The sequence below is a fragment of the Phodopus roborovskii genome, unplaced genomic scaffold (genome assembly GCF_943737965.1).
Source record: "Phodopus roborovskii unplaced genomic scaffold, PHOROB, whole genome shotgun sequence".
In the NCBI taxonomy this organism is placed as follows: domain Eukaryota; kingdom Metazoa; phylum Chordata; class Mammalia; order Rodentia; family Cricetidae; genus Phodopus; species Phodopus roborovskii.
In genome coordinates, this window is record NW_026126525.1 from 14,047,111 (window position 1) to 14,069,515 (window position 22,405).

At 39.4% G+C, this 22,405-nt stretch overlaps 1 protein-coding gene across 1 annotated transcript in view; it reads left to right on the forward strand.

Annotated features, from left to right (window-relative positions):
- Adamts3 (ADAM metallopeptidase with thrombospondin type 1 motif 3) overlaps window positions 1-22,405 on the forward strand; it is a 185,483-nt gene that overhangs the window by 92,456 nt on the left and 70,622 nt on the right. Inside the window, exon 4 of the mRNA XM_051198590.1 lies at window positions 187-343. Coding sequence (XP_051054547.1) covers window positions 187-343 — 157 coding nt within the window. The remainder of the gene's footprint in view (window positions 1-186; window positions 344-22,405) is intronic.

Genomic DNA, 22,405 nt, shown 5'->3' on the forward strand with positions numbered 1-22,405 from the left:
CTTTTGTTAAATGTGGATTAGTGATACACAAGAATGACTAGTATGACTTCACTGCTTTGAATTTATAATAAAATGAAGAAAGAAAAAATATTTTCATGATTTATGTCCTTGCTGTTTAAAAGGATGTATTTGTTAGTTGAACATGGTATTTATTTTTAAAATGGACACATTTTGTGCTTTCTTCAGGCCGGAATGATAAGAAGTGACACTGAAGAATATTTCATTGAACCCTTGGAGAGAGGGAAGCAAATGGAGGAAGAAAAGGGAAGAATTCACGTTGTCTACAAGAGGGCAACTGTGGACCAGGCCCCCAGAGGTGTGTCAGAAGACGTCTACAACAGGGGTAGGCATCTCAACAGGCTTAATAATTAAATACAGATTTGAGGGATGAGGAAAACAACCCTTCCATCAGTCAAGAGAGCTTGATTGGCATGTGCTTTTGGGAAATGTGGAAGCTGAATAGAAATTTCCATAATAATCATCCAAGTTTAGCTTTTGTACATGTTGCAGGTATTCTATACCGGTGAGTTGTGACAATCAGTTCACTTTTCATGATTTATTTTAAAAGTTGTCCATTAAAACTATGGTCTTGGTTAGCCTGTCTTAAATGTGCAATTATTTTTTTTGTTAAGAAATATTTAAATTATGCCCTATTTGTGTCACTGTAAAAGTTGGTAAGTGAGATCTATTAATACAGTGAGGTTAAGTTTTAAGACCAAACTGATAGCTGCTTGACTTTGAAGTTTATTGCACACACCATAAACAAAGAAATAATCTTTCTTTTTTGGTAAAGAAATAAGTGAAATTCTTCTGTAGAATTTTATTTTTAGGTAGGTTGGAAATGTAAACCTTATGGCTTGCACTTGAAGTTTTTCTGGTTTTGTTGGTGTAATGAAACCTGAACATAGTGATATCAACAGAAGACTTTGCTCTCATCTTCAAACAAGATCAGACCCTCCAAACTTGACCTCATCACTCTCTTACAAGTTGAACCTGATCATTGATCACTCCCTTCCAAGCTGAACCCCATCACTTCCTTCCAAGCTGAATCTCGAGGTCATGTCAAAAACCAATGTGGAAAGTAATAGAGGAAGATACCCAAAGCTGAGCTCTGGCACCACATGCATAGACAAACATCCCCTTCCTTCCCCCCCAGCACAAACACAGTTTGAGACCTCCAGGACTTTAGCAATGTCCCTGTGATTTGTGGTCAGTGCAGAGTTGGTGGCCTGGGTAAAGTACTGCTTTTGCTGTCCCTGTCATGAGGTGTGCCATCCTTCTAGTCAGCAACGAACAAAAGCTGGGCATGCTTGTGATAGAGATGCTTCTCTGTGTCATCACGACCTCTAAGTCATTACAATGGGAGAGTTTGATTTGCTTCTCTCTGAACATTGCTACAGAAATCGAGAATCATCCTTTACTTTGACATCTATAGTCTGTACAAAATGATTTTCTATCTGACTCTGCTTATGAGATTGAAATTGATAATAAAGATGTGCATTCAAAATTATCCTTCACTATTCAGTCCTTTGTCTAAACTCAGATTTAAAATACACACACACACACACACACACACACACACACACACACACCCTGACCAGTCCCAAAGACTGCTCACACTGTCATCATCAGAGATTTGTTCCAGGCAGTCTAGGGATGGGGGGTTGAGTACATGACATCATTCAGCTTTTCATATTTTGTGTTGAGTCTATAGGCCCTTAGGCTTCTCTCCTCACATTACAAGCTATTCATTCACCAGTAGCTCTGTGTTAAAGTAATTTTTGTAATTACTTCCTACCAGTGGGAAGCGAGGACTTGTAAGCCTTTATCTCCTAGCTTCCTTTCAGAGTTTTTCATTTTTCTACAAGAACCCAAGTGCTTGTGGTGCTGGTGTGGTTGTCATGGTGCCCTGAAGGAGTGTCTTTGTCGCAGGTGGGAAACGTGAAGTAGTCAGAAATGGTTTAGGAGTTGCTCCTGGTTACTGGGGAGTGAAACTACAGAACAAGCAGGAGTAATGGGAAGACTTAGCCTTGGTAATGCTAGGGGTTGGGTAGATGCCTAGTCTTCTTTGAATTTAGACATGTGAATAGGTGCCCTAACCCTTTGCTTTGGGAGATTCTCATGACCTGTGCATGAATCAAAGAGAATCCTTCATGAGCTTTGTAAAAGGAAAACATGAAATGATAGAAATTAATTTTAGCAGGTAATTTTATCAGTAGCAATACATGGAAGATATTGTTATATTATGAAGATATGCCATTGAGCAAACATTCCTTTAAGTATTGTTAGATTAAAATTTTCCACTGTTAAATAATCTGAAATCATTTGTTGAGATACTTCTATTAAACTCATATGGAAATACTAATTATATATGTGGGATTTCTTTAGTATATTTTAAATTATTATAGAGAAAATGAATGCAGTATGGAGATTATCTTATTCCATGAAGCAATCAGAAAGCAAATCAATAGGAAAGGGATTTTAACATGTAAAACACGAATGATAATAATTGATTTTAAATATTTACCTGCTCAGATGTGAATATTAACAGTATACAACATCTTCAACTTTCATAGGGATTTACTCTGATTGTCTGCTGTTCAGTATACTGCAATAAAAACATAACCAATTAAAACTAAGTCATTGTGAAATTAATACTTCAGTGAGCCATCTAGAAAATAGACTTTGTGCAACTTTAAAGATAGCGTATTTTGATCAAGATACAACCCACAGTGTTTGAGGGACTAGACCTGAATGTTGAAAGGATGTCAGAGTTTGAATTAAGATGTAAGGTTGGGTAGATAATAAAAGAGCTTGTTTCTGAGGACAAGAAGACTGGAGTGTGGGTAACAATGGTGAAACATGGTTTATAAAAGTATTGCTCTTAACTATTTTTAACATAAAGTTAAAAAGTACCCAGAGATACTCATGACTCAATTCAGTTACATAGATATGAGTCTAACCTGTAAATGATGGGTAAATATGTTTTGGCTGTAGTGTGTTTTATCAAAAGGATGTGCACTGAATAGCCTCATGACTTTGGTAAAGTTACTTAATCTGTCAAAGTCCATTTCCTCATTTGTAAGTCAAGAAAAAAAAATAGTACATATTTCAAAGCCTTAAAGAAAAAAACTGAAATAAAGAACCTCATTTAAGTTCCTTGTATTTGCTAAGTGCTCAATCATAAGTTAACTCTTTGATTTTTAGTATGACTATATCTTCCCTTTATGGTGGTCCAGCACTCTTGTAAAGAGTTGCCAACCATCTGTATCAGTCACTTTTATCATTGCTATGATCAAGAAGCCACTTAAAGGAGGAACAGTTTATTTTGGCTCATAGTATAAGAGGATGCTGTCTATCATGGCAGGCAGCTGACTCCACAGCACAGGGAACTATGGCAGAAGGATCCTGTCACAACTGCATTCTCTTGTCTCAACAAACATGGAAGCAGACACAAGATAAGAAAGGGGATTGGGCTATGTAGCCCTCAGAGCCAGTCCCCCAAACAGTCACCTTCTCCAGGCAAGTGCTATTTCCCAAGGGTTCTACAGATGTGTGTGTTCATACACACTAATGGATTGCTATCATTTCTAAATTGTACAAAATGCATATTACACATTACAGATCCTACCCCACTATAGGAATGTGAAAGTATACAATAAAGAGAGGTATATAAAGTTATGTAATTTGTTTGTATTCTGGTGAATGTTTTTGTGCATGCTTGTAGTGTAAGGAGTCTGCTGTGGAGAGTGCTCTGTAGTGATCCTTCTGAAATATAATCCTGTAGGCCATCATCTAGACTAAAATTCCCTTTTGAATAAAATATGAGGGTCTTGTTTTAATTCATGTCCCAACCCTCCGAATGTTTCCTACCTTAGTATTCTTTAGCAACTCTCATTTCTTACTTGATTTGGGGGTGGGAGGTCTGCTAAACTGTTCTAAACATTCTGTTTACCCAGACTCATGTTTTCTCATTGTGTCCATTAGACTGAATATCTGTTCTATTCAGAATAGAATGTATCCTTGACTCTTTCTTTCACCATATATTCTCCATGGGGAAAAAAGAGCAAATATCTGCCTTAGATTTTTGTAGGAAGACAGGGTATCACAGCTGTAAACACAGAGAAAATGTACCTGAATCCCTGGTTATGATACCATTTGTCTATTTTAATTTGTGGTTACCTTTTCTTTTTCTTTTAAGATTGACTTATTTTTATTTTATGTGAATGGGTATTACTGCCTACGTGTGTGTGTGTGTGTGTGTGTGTGTGTGTGTGTGTGTGTGTGTGTGTGTGTGTGTGTGGTGAGGAGGGCTGGAAAGGCTCTCAGATATTCTGGAACTAGGATTAGAGATCATTTATAGATGTTCTTTGGGTGTTGGGAATGGAACCTGGGTCCTCTTCAAGAACAACAAATGTCCTTAAATGCTGAGCTATCTCTTCTGGCCCTCACCTTTACTTTACCTAACTGTATAATATTCTTTTAAATAATATTTTCTCTCAAGCTGCTTACGTAGACTATATTAAAGGAGGTCACTTTTTCATATGCAACATTGTCTATAATTGAAGAAGAATGTACTATAAATCAGGTGGTAAGAGAAAATTGTAGTTTTCTGTGAGAGTCTGATGTCTAAAAGTCATTGCTCTGCATTGACATTCTCCAACAGGGCTTGGACAGAAGTTTGCTTTTGTACTGAGTTCTGTTCTATGAGGCCAGTTTTCCCAGTGTCATAAGGCCTCTGTCATGTGTGTGTAGTTTCCTAATATGTGGTTAATTGTGTTCATCAACCCTTTTTCCCACCCTTAGATAATTTTCATAGCTTCTAAAATATTTTTAGAATAGTCAATATATAAAAACCATTGGAGGCTAACTGTCCTCAAATTATTGCTCTTTCAATTTGCTTCTCAAAGCCATATTTATACATATATTCAGGATTATGGGGTGGGAAGTTGTTACTGTTCATATAACAGCATATTTTCTACCAAATTCTTGGAATTTAAATAATTTGAATAGTGTGCCTGTTCCTAATGAAAAAAATGTATGATCTTTTGTTCCCACCTTAAGTTTATGAAGAAATCATTCCATTCTGGCACTGTGTTACTGACTCACTAAACGTAGAGGCTAAGTTTTAGTGAAAGTGAAACATGTTCTGTGAGGATTTCTTTTTAATAGTTCAGAAGATAAAGCACACTGCCCCTTGCAATGAATTGGAGCTTGAGGTGTTTGAAAGTTTAGGAAGTTTGCACTGAAGCAATGGTAATGCCTTGGGTGGAGAGGTCTTCATTATCTCAGCTCACAGAGCTCTTCAGTAGCGATGACATCATTGTGGCTTCTCTCCCCTCAGAATCCAGGCAGGAGACACTTAGCGTCTTTGTCAGAAGTGTGTAGAAAAGAAGGCACAAAGAACTAGCCTCCCGCAGTGTCGGGGGAGGCTTCCCGACTCCTTCTTGGTCTTTTGTGAAAGCACATGACTGGACTTGTAGAAGATTAACCCCCTTCACATTTCTGCAAAAACATTAAATAGATGCAAAGCAGCTCTGCCACTTTCTTCCTCTCTGTGAACTCAGTATTCTGGTGGGCAGTGAATTATTTTGAATTCCCTAAGAGAGGCCATGGCAGTCAATGGGAGCTGTGAATGAGAACCCTCTGAAGGGCTCGGTTGTGGGTTTTCACTGTTCTTTATAGCATTATTCCTCTGAAAGAGTCCCCTCTAAGAGTGGGGTCAGCCTCGAGACCTTTATAGTGCGTGAAGTAATCCATCCTTTAATCTCTTCCTTCCTGTGGGAAAATCAGCACAGATTAAAAAAAAAAAAGGGGGGGGGGGTGAGCTCATATTTACACCCAGTCTGTTTGACCATTTATTTTCCATTTTTTGCCATTCTCTGCATGATTATGGTGTACTTTCAAATTTGGTTTCTTAATAAAGAAGAAACTCTTAAGAGCTTAAAATTTTGTGCTGGTACTTTTGTCTAGTTTTAGGAGACTTTTCTGCCCCCTGGACTAGCATTTCAATAATCTAGCAGATGTTACATATCAAAGAAAATGGCACATGCCAGCTTATTATTGCAGGGAGGTATCTCCTACACCATTCTGACTTTATTTAGATATTCTGTATGCATAATGCTTATGTTTTTCACATATAGATTAAGACACTATATTGGAGGGCAACAAGTTTTACTTAATGACAAAAACCAATACTGAGATGACAAATGGCAGCTTGCTTTGGGGTTGCTCTAGTACCTGGGAGATGAGATGGTGAGGGAAAGTTTATCTGTTTGTTTACTTATTATTTTTGAAATACAATCTCCCATTGCAGCTAAGGCTGGTCTTGAACCCTTGCATCCTCTTGCCTCTGCTTCCTGAGTGCTACCTTATAGATGTGCACTGCTACACCTGCCAGGAGAAGACTTGTTGATATGATTTTTTGGTATGATTTTCAGAAGCCACAGTTGCATTTGTGTGTCACATTTATTTAGTAAGTCTTAAAAAATATATTGGTCTAAGAAAAGTAGTGTACATTTCAGTTCAGGTTCTTTGTTATATGTTGTCAGTTTTGGACTGGCGTCTGTGAAGATACCCTCTCATAGCAGGTTCCAGTTGTAGTTTAAAAACTTGCACACATTTAATCCTGGTACTCAGGAGGCAGGGACAGGTAGATCTCTGAGGCCAGCCTGGTCTACAAAGCAAGTTCCAGCATAGCCATGTTACACTGAGAAACTGTCTTGAGAAAAGGAAAAAACAAACAAACAAACAAAAACAAAACAAAACAAAAAGACAAACCCTTGGGTTCACAACAAAGGGGAAATGGGAGGAAATAGCAAATAATACATTACGTACATTACTGGAAATACATGAATGATAGAAAGGTATATTTTACACACAATTTTCTGAAGCTATAGTGTGTAAATTCCATTATAGCTAGCTCCTGGTTATTAGAATTGATAGGTGCCTCTGGTTGTCTTTGAAACAGTATAAGGTATAAGATAGATAGATAGATAGAGAGAGAGAGAGAGAGAGAGAGAGAGAGAGAGAGAGAGAGAGAGAGAGAGGGTGGTCTGAGGGAAAGAGGCCAATGGGAGAATCAGATCTCCTTATCGCTGTGACCTCTTTTCTGTTCTTTTCCCATTTAGACCTAAACAAGAAGATAAGTAGCATGTTTGCAACCTTTCCCAAACCTTACCACAGAACCTGACTGAGGGGCAGGTGGACAAGGAAAACTATCAACCTACTGAGGAGCTGTTGAATTTTTAGACAAAATAATGCTACACACAATACAATGCATTCTCCTCTACTTTAAAGACCTATCTTTTTCTTTTAACATTTAAAGCATAAGGAGCAGTCTGTGGTATACCAGAGTAGTAGTAGATGAGGCCCTACTTGAGGAAAATAGAAGTAGACCATGAGTATCCTTATATGGATCAGCTGGGCTATCCCAGTGAGAAAGGTGTAAGGGACTGGGCATTGGTGGCACATGCCTTTAATCCCAGTACTTGGGAGGCTGAGACAGGCAAATCTCTGTGAGTCCGAGGCCGGCCTGGTCTACAGAGCTAGTTCTAAGACAGGCTCCAAAACAATACAGAGAAACCCTGTCTCAAAAAACAAATGAGAAAGAGAGAGAGAGAGGTATACGAATTCTTGCTGTCTGTCATTGATCCATGTGCTATGAAATGGAGCATGGGATGTTGAAGCCTGGAGACTCTGCTGAAGCTTCCTGTCTGAGCCTAGAAGTATGAAGGACCTGGTGCTGGTCTCTAGAGCTTAGGGAATAACTTAGGGAATAAAAGTTTAGGTTCATTTTGCACGCAGACAATAGCTATGAGAACCCAGGGCACACTTCCTTTTAATGATTGTAACCACTATACAGATGCATATGTTAGGTCTGCAGTTTTTTATTTTCTGTTAGAGATGCAGTCTCATGTAACCTAGGCTGCTCTCAGCCTTCCTGTGTAGCTGAGGATGAACTTGAAGCTCCGATATTCCGGATTCTAGGTGCAAAGTTCTGGAATGTCAGGTACAGACTAGCACAGCTAGATAATGCTACACTGGGAAGCTACCCCAGGGCTTCATGCGCTCTACCAGCTGAGCTAAAACCCCTGCTCAGCTTTCTGAACTTTCTGAAGCTTCTTTATACTCATAATATTCTAGATAGTGTCCTTCCAAAGTGGAAGCATGAAGGGGTGTGTGTGTGTGAGTGTGTGTGTGTGTGTGTAAAAAATATGTGAAGGATAACCAGAGTTGGCTGTTATGTTTTTAAAAGGTCCCTTTTAGTTATGAAAACTTGAAATCATCTTGTTTTTTGTTTTTTTTCTGCATGAGTACATTATCTTAAATTGCTACTCACTTTCTCAGCTTTAGTAAAGGCTTTCTCAGCTTCACTTTTCCCTCCAGCTGTGCACATAGCTTGTTGCTTTGCTGGTCCGCTTTGTAGGTCCCAACAGTATTGCCAATGGTGTAGCATAAGTTCCCCATCTAAACTGCATCCTCAGTCTGCTGGTCTCTGCTTCAAGCATCCGTTACCCTCTGGCCTCCCTGGCCAGCCTCTTCTTGTCCTGGTTCTTGGTGTGGTCTGGAGCCCTCCCGTCTGTCAATCTTCTGTCCCTTTCGCTGTCTACACTGACTTTTCATTCTCTGGGAGTTAAGCTTTCCTTTTGGTGCATGCTTTGTGGAATGAAGTGCTTTTTCCTCCTTTCTGCCTTCCCACCCCCAAGGCAGGAATTCACTCTGCCCATTGTGCAGTGGAAGAGACAATGCAAACACCTGAACATAAGCCTCTTGACATCTTAGAAGGGAACCATGTCAAAGGGAAGATTTTCATGCAGTGATGGTGCCATGACTGAATACAGTACCCTAGATGTCTGATGAACAGAGGCCACCATGGGAAGAGTCCCCTGGCTTGGACTGTAGCATCTGGTAGAACAATTTTTTCTAAGTCAGAAGGCTACTGGGGAGCTCATAGTTACTTTCTGTTGTCCAGGACACAAAAGGAACTTTAAACATTTAGCCAGGATGTTTTAATCAACACCCCTTCCTCTGTGTGTGTGTATGTGTGTGTATGAGAGAGAGGGAGAGAGAGAGACTGACTATGACCCATGACTGTGATCATGCTATGCTAATATGTGTGCCTGTTGTATGAGCACATGTGCCATAGCCTGTGTGTGAAAGTCAGAGGTCAACTTTTGGATATTGGTCCTTACGCTCCATCTTGTTGGAGATAGGGTCTCTTGCTCCTATGCAAGGCTAGCTGGCCAGTTAGTGTTAGGGAATTCTATCATCTCACCATGGATAGGATGACAGATGTGCACTACAGTACTGATCTTTACACATCACAGGATTTGAATTGAGATCTTCACACATACACTGAGATTTATTATTGTTGTTGTTGTTATTATTATTATGAACTAAAGTTCTGGAAAAGAAGCCATATGGTGTATTGAACTTTCTGTAAAAGTTGACTGCCAATTATAATTTCAGTGATTGTGGAAAGGTTGAAACGTTGCAAGTTCAAAGCCTAATTATAAGCTGTCTTGGCCTAACTTCCCCCATTTCCCCCTGACCTAACTGCTTTGTGGCTACTGGGGAAGTCTTTTTGCAATGATGAGCAGACCCCTACCTTCCACCATCAGAGAAGTAAGAATGTTGTTGGATGGCATCTGAGTCTGTAGCAGGGATTTCCATACTTGTGATGCTTACAGCAATGCATTTGGAAAGTATGTTGACTTATGACTTTCTTTTCAGTGGGATGAGGTGCTATGCACAGGCCTGACAACCTGAGTTCAGTCCCCAGATCCCAGAAGGTGACAGAAAAGAACCAGTAGCCAAGAGATGCCCTTTGATCTTCACAGACATGGCATGTGTGCACCTGCAGACACAAGAGGGAGCTTATGTGCACATAATACCAAATACCATACCATAATGCCAAAATAAATAAACAAATCAACAAACTCATTTATATAATATACACATATATACGGAAAATGCAATAATATTGGAACATAGAACTTAGAGTAACCCAGATCTGTGTCCCTAAGCCATGAACACTCATATTTGGCTCCCTCATGAGCAATCTATTCTCACTTTGATGTGGGTTGCTATGCTTTTTTGTTTTGTTTTGTTTTGTTGATGTTTTTACATTGTCATTACCCATTAAGCCATGTCTCAGGCTCTATTTTGTCTAATGACTGAGGAAAGGGGGGTCATTATTGTGAAATTAAGGAGGCTGTGGCAAGTTTAAGAAGATTTAAAAACCCAACCACTTTAATAGATTGCAGGTTTCTTCCAGGTAGGCATTTTAGAGACGGGTTGGGCAGCTGGTGTAGGAGAAGCTCTCTTGAAGCCTGCTCTCCATCCAGAACAGAAGCATTCCCCTTGCCCTATGCAATAGCACCGCTTTGACAACATATTGGAAATATGATTTTTAGGTAATGTTACATTCTCATGAACTATGAACTAAAAGGACATAAAGTATGCAAAATAAGTTCAAAATGCAAAGTTTGAATATAGTTTGCCTGAGTGAGTTTGTATTCTACCTGAGTCAGTTTATATAAATTTTCTTTGCTTCCATTTCCATCCATTTTTCTCCCCCCCCCCTTCTTTTCCTTTCTCCTAAAAGTGAACCCCAGGGCTCACAGGTGTTACACAAGACCCTGTACCACTGAAAAACACCCTTGGCCCTCCAAATTCAGAGAACAACAACACTCTTTCTCACTGGGGTCTTAGAATTAACTGAGATGAAGTACTTAGAATAACATTTACATTACTAATACCATCAGCACTAATACATGTACTTACCATTTTACATTTTAAATAACAGCAGCTACTTAGATCCCAGGAAAGTTTAAAAGTTGGTCAGTAATAGTTAATACATTAGGAGATTTGTGAAGACCATTGCTGAACCCAGTGAGCTGGGACTTGAAGTGACTGGGGCTGTGAATGAATTATGAGGACAAACACACGGACACATGATTAGAAAAGCTGAGGTCTGTTGGGCCATGCATACTCTGATAGAGTGACACCAACCACTACATAACTGGGGACTTCAGCAATTTTGTTTTGTACAGCACAGCAGGAGGGCTTAGGTAGTCTCTCTAGGGGGTTTCTATTTGAGCAGTCTTGGACTGTGACATCTGGGAAGAGGAAGCTGCAGTTGCTGGTTTTTGCACATGCTGTTTAATCATCCGTAAACACTTGTACATGTGTGCACTGTTAGCATTCACACTGAGACTCTAAGTGTTATCATCTCTCTGAGTCTCACCTCAGGGGAAGGTTTCACCAAATTCTCCCAACAGAGGGGAAAACCTTGAAACTGATTATCTATAGGCTTCTTATAGAATTTATGACTGAAGCCAGACAAAAACTGAGTTGGTTTCTGAGATTGGCTAGTTCTCTGGTCATACTCTGCCTTTCACCTGAAGAGGTGGTGACATGCTCCTCATATGTTTCTCATCCAATGGAGGGTCATGTACTGAGGTTTCCTTTGTCTATCTCTAACTTCTATTAGCTGCTGAGCTTGGTTTGTGTGTTTGCCACTCACCCACCCTGGCTGGCATTGTTGGTCACCTACCTTGCAGGTGTCGATGGCTCTGACCTTGGCAGGTATCTTGACGGCTGTTAAACTATACTCTCCTTGTTTGACATTTGGTGATTACTAGCTTGTGGTTTTATCAAGAGCCCCTCACAAACCCCACACACAAACTCCCATAGAGAGCTAACTTCTGCCTCACAAGAAGATTCTTACCCAAACCTCAAACTAATACTATGCAGTTGTGATAATTCTGTATATTTCTAGGGCTTTCTATTTATTTAGACACCATTTTAATTGTTCCTGTGAAGGTAGGATTACTCTAGACCATTTTTTGCAGGCTAGATTTTATGAAACACCCTGAAAAGTGTGAACATTACAGATGTTTTATATGCATGTGGTAGACCAGAAGCACACTCTGTTGCTCATCATCATTCCCTCCCTTCCTCTCTCTCCTCCCCTTCTGCCCTTTCTGAATCTCATTTTCCATGATACACAGGTACAGATAAAAAGCCAGTCTCTTCTCTCTCTCCTCTACCTGCTTCTCTAAGGCAGCATCTCTTATTGAACATGGGATTCATGACTTGGAATCCAGCGAGCCTCAGTGCTTGCCCTGTTACTACCCCTTGAGCTAGGGTTGCAAGTGGTTGTGGGGGATGGTGGTTGTTATATGTGTGATAGTATCTGAACTCCAGTCATCATGATTGTAGATCATGGGCTCTTAACTACAGGGCCATATTTCCATCCCTTCTTTCAGGATTTGGTGACAGACTTTGGGAAAGGGGGCCTCAAGATAAGGGCTATGGTGCCTTTGAGCTTCATGATTGAGGAAGTCCTTCTTACTACTTGGCATGATCACAGCCCTAAACACAAGAGTGGGATAACTTGGTGGAGCTTTGACTCCAGCCCTACATGCCAGAGGAAGGCTTGACATTGGGGCGGGGGGCAGCTTCACCTGGCAAGATCCTTAGGCTTAGGGTCATTGTGGATGTGGGTAGTTTTGACATGGCAAACAAGCCAATGTTTGAAACTTCAGCACTTGACAGAGAAGATAATTCCTGTTTTTATCCTTATGCTAAGGAACAGGTTTTCTTATTCTCATTACAGGGAGGTCAGCCTTTCAGGAGCCTGATTTTATTTTTTGAGACAATATTGTATGTGAGTCAAGCTGGCCTCAAACTTGCTACATAGGCTTCCCTTGAACTCCTGACCTTCCGGCTTCCACTTGACAAGTGGTGGGATTACAGGCATGTGCCACCAGACCCAGCCCTAATAATCCTATTTATAACCCAAAATTTTCTTGGCCCAGTCACCTTATTTATCAGCCCTGGGTAAGAGAGTAAGCTTCCTCCCTACCACAACTCCACAGTTCCCTCCCCAGACCTGCTGTCTGACCTGGAAGTACTGCAGCTCACAGTCCAAGGCCATTTCCAGGTCCTTTATTCCCAGTATTGACTGCTTCTCATTTATTGTAACCTTAGATAAGAGAGTGTTGATTGCTGTTCCTTTATACTTATCTTTATCTCTTTTCCTCCCTCTATCCCTCTCTTTACCTCTCTCTCTCTCTCTCTCTCTCTCTCCCTCCCTCCCTCCCTCCCTCCCTCCCTCCTTTTACTGATGTTTACTGAGCAGACCCAGAACTCTGTCTGTTTTTTGTTCGGGAGACTAAAGCTGAATTAGTCATTGATGAGCCATGAAACAGATATAGGAGAACTTTACAAACAAAACAAAATGATAGAAACAATGTAGTTCTTCCCTCTTAATGCATCACATGTTTCTAGAAACATCTGTAAAGTCACATGGAAGAGCACCACATTAGGAGCATGTCCTTATTCACCCTAACATACAATGCTTTTAGAAAAACCCATCTTACATGGTCTCACACATATGTTTGAACAAATTCCTAGCTGTTTTCATTTAAGTAGGATCCCCTACCTTCTCCTTCTGCCCACCCACACCTTCCTTACTTTTCTATTCCTTTCATTTAAAACACAGTTTGAACTTGCTTCACACCAGCTTCATATCAGATAATCTTACAAGATAAAATAGTTAGAGTCTTATTCATAAGTGCCACTCAAACAGTGGCTTCCCTGGTACCTTGTGCATTATTTCCATTTATTTCTGAGGTAGGAGCACAATGAAGTGTTTGGATGGATTATAATTCTTATCTTATACTGAAGAAATACCAGATACTTCCCAGAGAGTACATGATAATATTTTTTTTTTCATTTAGAAGGACTCCCCACTTACTCAGTAGTGAACTATGTTTGCAGTTATTTTCTCTCTCATTGACAAGTCTGATGTTGCCAAATAGCATTCCCTGCAAAAACAAAAAGAAAAAATCGTTTTCATCTTTTGTTAATTATATAGTATAAGACAGAAAGAAGTAGCATTTTTAAAGTCCTTGCCTTTTAATCAACTAGGAAGTAAGTAACCCTTTGTGTTTTGACTAACATCATGTATGCTCTCCTAGGGAAGGATTCATATTGATGTGGATGGGGGATTCTGATAACACAGTATTTGTATAGCAAGCTTGCCATGAAATTATAGCAAGTGACAAGGGACTTGTTTGTGATAAGCCCAGTGCATACGTCCCATGAGATCTTCATCGAAGCCACGCCTGTAGGTGGTGTGGCACCTGATGAAGGATGTGCATTCAGGATGCAAAGCCAAGTTCTAATTAGTAGTTAGTAACATCAGCCACTGTCCTGTATTAGGGCTTTCCTTTGCCAAAGGCATTTTAACAGCCAAGATCAGTAGCTCTTGGTGATTGGGGGTATAATTCCGTAAAATACAAAATTTTCTTTTCTTTTAATGGAAAAAAAAAAAAGCCCCAACCAACCAAATTGAACACTAATGAGAGGTTAGAGGTAAGAATGTGAAGAATGTGAAAAAAGATTAGCACGCTTAATTTATACAAATATCAAATAAGATAGAAGTAAGGAAAACTGGTCAGTTTGAAATTTAATAATTAAAATGCATAATTTAAAAGGATCTGTTTGTTTATGTATATATAGTTGCTCTTTTTTTTTTTCTTTTTGCATGTGCCTCTCTGTACACTGTGTGCATGCCTGATACCCTTGGAAAGGGTATTAGATCCCCTGCAACTGGAGTTTCAGATCATTGTGAGCCAACACTTGGGTGCTGGGAACCAAGCCCAGAACCTCTTCAAGAACAGCTTGCTTTTAACTACTAAGTTATCTCTTCGGCTCTCATTTAAAAAAGAAGTGAGTAAATAAATAAAACCAAAATGTAAATTACAACTAAAAGCCCTTGAAAAGTAAGGAGCTGATTTTTAAAAGAGCTTTCAAATTTTGGAAGTTAACTCCATGCGAGAGTTTTAGTCTAAATTGAATTTTTTTAAATAGGAGACTCAGCTGGGAAGATCTCTCTATCGACTCACTAATCCATCATAGGGAGCAGCTAGTTTCTGCTGCCCTTGTTTTGGATTCTGTGGCTCAGTGCATTCCAAGGGCAGGCTCTAAACTGCCTGCAGGCACCATGGCTGTTTCATGAAAGCATTGCCTTGGTGTCCTGGGTGTTTCTCCATTATTTTATTCTATATAATGCTCTCTCTCGGAGCCTTTTCGTTTCTGATCCCTTCCTCCTTGCCGTCTTCCTCTTCCCCTTTCTCTCTCTTCTTCCAAGTTATATTTTATGCCAAATTGAAGGCATTTAAAGGTAATCAGATGTTGCCCTGCCTCCCTTTGCACTAATCATAGAATTAACCATTTTAGGAGCAAGGAAGAAACTTGCAATTATTTCAGGTTTTCTGTTGCTTGCTTTGTCTTTGAAAAATGCTAATACTTTTTTTGATTGGCATTTTCACACTAGTATTGTTAGAGTGGCACAGATGGCTGGAATGTGCTTTAAAAAATAAGAATGTAAATATATAAACACATGCGCACACAGATGTATCCATACAAATACACATACACAAAAAATAAATCTAGATGGAAAAATAATTTTGGAAAAAAAATGAAACGTTACTTTGATTACTGACTTTAGGAAATAATTCAGTTGATGAATGTTGCATCTTCAGGAGATTACCAAGAGTGATATATATTGGGAATGCAGACTTCTGGAGAGGAGGAGGAAAGAAGAGCATAGATATGTATTGGTTTGGTAGTAAACCTTCCTAGTCAGTGTGTAGCCATCTAGATGCTGGATAGAAATCAGAAATGATGCATCAAAAACATGAATCCCATGGAAACAGACAGTGAGTACAAAGGTATGTTCTGTCTGTTGGGTACTAGAAATCTTAGCATTTTTTTAAGTACATGATAATTAATAAACAAAGTTAAAGTGTAGGCAAAGTAAAATGACAGATTTTCATAGGTTGTTTGTCTTCTTGATAAATTTAAAATACCTCATTTTTAAAAATTTTGTGATTAAACTTATTATAATTATAAATTTTCCAAGTGTAATTGGTTTTCTTGAGATGACTTTATCCAATACTTATTAGCCATTGAGGTGCCCACTTTGCTGTCCTGTGCTTTCTTTGTTTAAGCTGTCGGTTTCCATAGTCTCACTTTTAATCTGTGTGTGTCTGTGCATGCAATTTGACCTGAAGTTTTTAGATCCATTTTATTTATTTTTGTTTGTTTGGAAGAGTAGCCAGGTAATTTTATTCAAAGCCAAGCCTTAGTATAAATTAGAAATATGCTTTTGTAAATTTTTTTACTTTTGAAATTGAAATATAATTGTATAATTTCCCCCTTCCCTTTCTTTCCCTAAAGCCTTGCCATGCATTCCCCCTACTCTTTGTCAATTTTATGGCTGTTCTTTCTTTAATGCACACAGTGGAACACACACACATGCACACAATGCACACACATATAATATGATTGAATATCTGTATTTTCAGGGTTGACCATTTGGTACTCAGTAACCCACTGCTGTGAACCTCCCTGGGGAAGAACATTTTCCATGCTCTTCACATTCCTTAGTTGTCTATAGTTCTTTGTGTAGGGTTGTGGTCTTGCTCTATGTTCTGCATCAGCATACAGATGTTATATTTTGTGGTATGGGTCCATAGGCCATTGGAAGTCCATTTATGGTTTTTTTTTTTTTTTTTTTTTTTTTTTTTTTTTTTGCTTCATCAACCTTCAAGTTCACTAATTATTCTAAATGTTATTTTTTTTAATTATTCATTCATTCGTTTATTCGTTCATTGAGACAGGGTTTCGATGTGTTTCCCTGGCTTTTGTTGACCAGGATGGCCTCGAACTTAGAGATCCACCTGCTCCTACCTCCTGAGTGCTGGGATTAAAGGCATGGCTACCACCACCCAGCTTAAATATCACTTATAATTTACACCCAACCTATCCACTTGAGTTTTGTAAAAATGACTCAGTATACTTTTGGGATTTGGTATTTATTTTCTTTAGTTCCCCCTTGTTTATTCATTGTGAACAGATCCTTCATATCAATGAGCAATTGTATATATAACCTTAGGATTTTATTTCTCAACAGAATCACCCGAAACTCAACTTTTGTTTCAATTATGAGTTTCCACTTCTCTGTAATGGTTGTGAATTACATTTTTGGTACCCTGAATGAAACCATAGAGACCCTTCAGTTTTGGGAAGGAAGTCCTGGGTAGGATTAGTTCTTTACCATTTTTGCTTGTTTGTTTCAGGCTGAGAACTTGACTGGAATCAAGTTCTAAATTGCAGTCTCCTCTTCTCTAACTCCTGGCTGGCCTTCCTAGAATAGCTTCACAGGGACACAGGCAGGGATTCTGGTGGGATTTGGTGGTGTTCCCAAGATGTTGTTCACTGGGATTCCTGTATCTCCTGATGGATGTCCTCCCTCTCTAATCACTGTATCTCCACCTCTTTACTGCATCTTCCCATGCACACTACCTCTTTACATGCCACAATGCCCGAACTCAGTCCTTTGGTTCTTCCAACCAGTGCAAGTAGCAGTTCCCATTTGACTCTCAGCCACTCCTGTAGACTGACCTCAGGGAGGAAAGCATGTAATCAGAAAACCACTGTGAGTCCCACTCCTTTCTTCTGAATGTTAGTTCCTCCAGTTCCTCCTGAGGATGACTGCTGTTTGCTGTCTTTGGGAGGAAATGGCTTTGACTGTTTTATGTCATGTTTAATTGTTATCTATAACAGTGTTGGTTGGGTAGAAACTGCCTGGTAATACCAGAAGTGAACTGATTGTTGTTATTTGGAATTTGGAAGGTGCCATTTGCAATAAATAAAAATAGTGGGCCAAACTTTGCATCTTAATGAAATGTCAATAAGGTTCTTGTTCACAAAATACTCTGTAAGGCTATGAAATTTGTTTCAGGGGAGAAACTTTCCAGCAAGAGACCACTGAAATGAAAGTAAAATTACACTAAATTCTATAGTGAACCCCAGGGGTACAGTAAAGTGACTGCCTAGAAAGAAATATGTTACTTGGTAGTGGTCTTCTTTGGAGGTTTCTTTATATTCAAACCTATAAATTACACAGCATTTCTATTTTTGGCATTTGCTAAAGTAGACAGTACAGTTCTTATCCTCATGCATTTAGTACTGGGATTAGTAGAAGGGAGAGGAGACATGTGCATGGGTAGACACAAATTATGAAACAGGAAGTCTTTATACTTGAGTGGGGTGTGTGTGTGTGTGTGTGTGTGTGTGTGTGTGTGTGTGTGTGTGTAAAACAAAGGGAGATTGGGGAGAGAAACATATGTATTAGAGATAGAGCATGAATGAAGTCAGTGAATTAGTGAATAATAGGATGTAAAACACTATATTACTCTGAACCTATTTTGCATTACTGTTACTTTGTCTAATTATGAAAGAACATTATAGTTGTAACTCTTAAAAGAGATCTCTTACCCTCACCTCCTGCATTTACCGGGTCTTTACAAAATTATTTTTTAATTAATTTAAAGAGTCATATAAGAATACACACACACACACACACACACACACACACACACACACACAAACACACCCTTATAAAAACATTTAACAACTCAGAGGGTGGAGACAGACAGGTTCCTGGGACCCACATTGTAGAAGGAAAGAACTGACCCTGCGAGTGGTGTTCTGACCTCACAAGTGTGTCATGGTACACATCTACTCGTTTTTCTCCTTTTCTTTCCCCCCTCCTCTCTTCTCCATCCCTCCCATTTAAGTCTAAAGTCATGAATGATGAGTGCTACAAGAGACTTTGATGACTGATTTCCAAGTGACAGATCTAGTTTATAACATTTAAAGAACTTTTTCATTTACCTACTTATTTGTCAAAGAGAAGTTCTGTGCTTGAAAGCCTACTATATAAAGTCAATGGAATTGGGACATTTCAGGCTCAGCTACTGGTTACACATTGCTCTTATGGCCTCTGGGGAAGTGTTTTATTCAAAACCACTGTGTATTTGTGGTGCACAGTTTTATGGAAAACTAGAGACTAAAGTGGTACCAAATTTGTCATCCTTTGTTTGCTTGCCCTGTATGATGAGTAAATGTGATAGGATATAGGGGAGATTATCTTGAGTGGGTTTGACCTAAGTAAGAACCTTCTTGAAAAAGATGCTAAAGAGATGTGATTCTGTTAGCCTGGAAGAAAGTGGAAGAAAGCAAGCAGCCATGCTGTGAACTGCTTGTGTGGACTTCTCAGCACAGAACTATGCGGGGGGGGGGGGGGAGAGCTGCAGCAGCAGTTGGGGATCCTTATCTGACAACTGTCAAGGAAATTGAAGCCCCAGTCATACATAGCCATAGGGGATGAACCCTGTCAGCAACTGTGGACTTGGAAATGGAGTTCAAGTTCATTTGAGAACATATTTCAACTCTGAAAACTTGGGACAAGCAATAACAGCAACTAGTTGACCTCTGTCAGATCTAACCTTCAGAACTATGAATGACTACTTGAAAGTTGCTAAAATAAAGCAGCTAACTTGTGGTGATTCCAACAGATGGCTAAGACAGGTACTCTTGTGCTAGTTACTTCTGTGTCAATGCACCCCACCCCCACCCAAACAAACCAGAAACAGTCCAGACAGGAAGCTATTGAAGAGAGTCCTTAAAAAAGATGATGAAGATGCTGAGGTGTAGCTCTTCTCAGTTCATGGCTTCTGGTGCTGGGTAGGAGGGGACTCAGACTCAGTTTTCTTTAAGGGGCTGGTCACTGGGGGTTTCACCAGGAAATACATATGGGTAATACAAATTGGAATTGGTGGGTTTTTTTGTTTTTTTGGTTTTTTTTGTTTTGTTTTGTTTGAGGGGAAGGGGGCTCAAGGATGGCTGGGTGGACCTGGGAGGAATGGGAAGTAAGTCTGATCAGGGTGCATTGTACAAAATTCCCAAATAATTAATAAAAATATTATGTTGAGAAAAAAAGAATTTCAGGATGATGATGGATTGGGAATATCATTCTTAGTTGTATGAATGGAAGTGATTTTATATATATATATATATATATATATATATATATATATATATATATTGTTCTCTAGCTACAATAAAAGCATCAGGCTCTATAGAATTTCAGGTTTACTACTTGGTACCACCAAGAATTAGAAACGGAAGTTTCTGGTAATAAGAATTTAGAATAACATGAAAATAGTAGTGAGGGAGATAAAAGTGCTGACATTTGGCTCATTATATGATTGAAAAGAGGACTTAGAAAAAGGACCTGTTGTGAGGAAACCCAGAGGGTAGGTCACCTTTTCCTACAGGACTTAAAGTACCTGTACTCATCAGATTTTTTGCTATAAGAGAATCTTCCTTGGATGCCAAGCAAATAGTGAAGTCTGTGTCCTAGCCAGCAGACAGGTAATAGAAACATTCCATAGAACCAGAGAGTGAGCGAGCTAGGAAGAAGTCCCCAGCTTTCAGGGATGGCTGAAATCATGGCATAGGCTCTGGGCACTACAGTTTTCTTAGATTGGCAAGGCAGTCCTCAAAGGACAGCTAGAAACAGTTATGTTTGCTATGTGCTAGACACAAGGATAAGCCCCTTTTTTGTGCATCTTTATTTCCTCTCAGGAATAGAGCCAATCCTTTCTCTGTGGTCCCCAGATGCACGCTGTAGCACCTAGTACATTAAATCACTTCTAGCTCATTTCTTAAGGTTATTTACCTAATAAAATAGTACCCTATGTTTATGGTATAATGGTTCATAAAAACTTGGTTTCAGCCTTTATAGACCTTACTTACAACCTACATGCTAATAACTGAATAAAGGAGTGATAGTTATAAAATAGACTCTAAGAATGTCCTTACTTCACTAACAAAATTTTAGTAAAATTAAATAATCTAGAAAATAGGTGGTCTGGGATTAGTTTCTGTCAATTTAATACAAACTAGCATCACCTGAGAGGAGAGAGTTACCTCAGTTGGGGAACTGCCTCTGTCAGATTGGCCTGGGGCATGCCTTGGAGGCATTTTCTTGAGTAATGATCACTTGGGAAGGGCCCACCCACTCTGGATTGATGCCATCCCTGGGTAGGTGATCCTGGGTTGTATAAAGAAGCGGGCTGAGCAAGCCAAGAGTAAGCAGTGTTCCTCGAGGGCTCTGTCTGCTTCAGTTTCTGCCCTGAATGTTTGTTCTGATCCCCCTTGAGGGTGCACTGTGACCTCTAAGTTGCACTAAAGTCTTTCTTCCTACATGTCATTTTTTGGCCAGTGTTTTGACACAGCAAGAGGAGAACAAATGAGAACACCTGGAGAGCAGGTTTGATATTAATGTCTTTCGTCTAATCCTCAGTACGTTTCCCTTATTCCGTCTTCCCTCTTCCTTCCATCAGTTTAAATGAAGTGTCTGTGAGTGTGGGGCAATATTCAAAGTCAAGCACTCAATCACTAAATCATAATTTCCTGCCATCACTACTGTTTTCCCCCTTTTCTTTAGCCCAAGAACTTGAATGAGAAATCTCGGTCATGAAATCTATAATTGCAAGTTCACTTCTGTCTTAGTCACTGTTCTATTGCTATGAAGAGACATCATATCCAATGCAATTCTTACAAAACAAAGCATTTAATCGGGGAGCTTGCTAACTCTTAAGAGATTTAGTCTATTATCATCATGGCAGGAAGCATGATGGCACATGGATGGTACTGGAGAAGTAGCTGAGAGCTACATCCTGATCCATAGGCAGAGAGAGACTCTGGGTTTGGCATGGGCTTTTGAAACTCCAAAGCCCACCCCTGGGATACATACCTCTTCATTGTTATAATCCTTTCAAATAGTGTTACTCCCTGATTATTAAGCATCTAACTAGGTGAGACTGTGGGGACCAGTCTTATTCAAACCACTGAAGCACTCTTTATAAAAGGTAGCAGAATTCTATGTAATGAATGAAGTTTGCTATACCAGACATTTCGTAATTATAATAAATAAGGCTTGCTCTTGGCTCAGTTTGATTTAAGTGGATGGTCTTGTGGCAATCCAAACTCCTTTCCAGATAAAAGTGAAAGAATAGCCGTACACTCATTACTTCCTCCGGCTCCTGTTTCCCACTCTCTTGTTGGACTGGCTCCTTTTCCAACATGTCTTCCGTTACTTGGTGGGTTGAAATGTTTGCTGGCATCATTTACTATTTATACTCTTATTGCCTCCACTCTTTGTAAAGGTAGAAAAACACTGTCATTTTAGGAACCAAAGATATCCAACAAGTTCTGATTAAAAGTATATGTGTGCAGAACTTCAACATATACCTTATTTTGTATTGTCCCACTCTCCTTACTTAGTCTGTCCCACATAGAATTCCATAATTCTGTGTTCTTTTTCAGTACCTTATTTTACCGTGAATATTACACACTGCTTTTGCCTTAGCAATGTATCCCTCTGTTTTGTGAGGCCATCAAAATCCTGCCTTCCATGCAGTTTAGATAGGCAGTGATTTGCTCAGTGCTTTTTACTGTAGGTGGCTTGTTA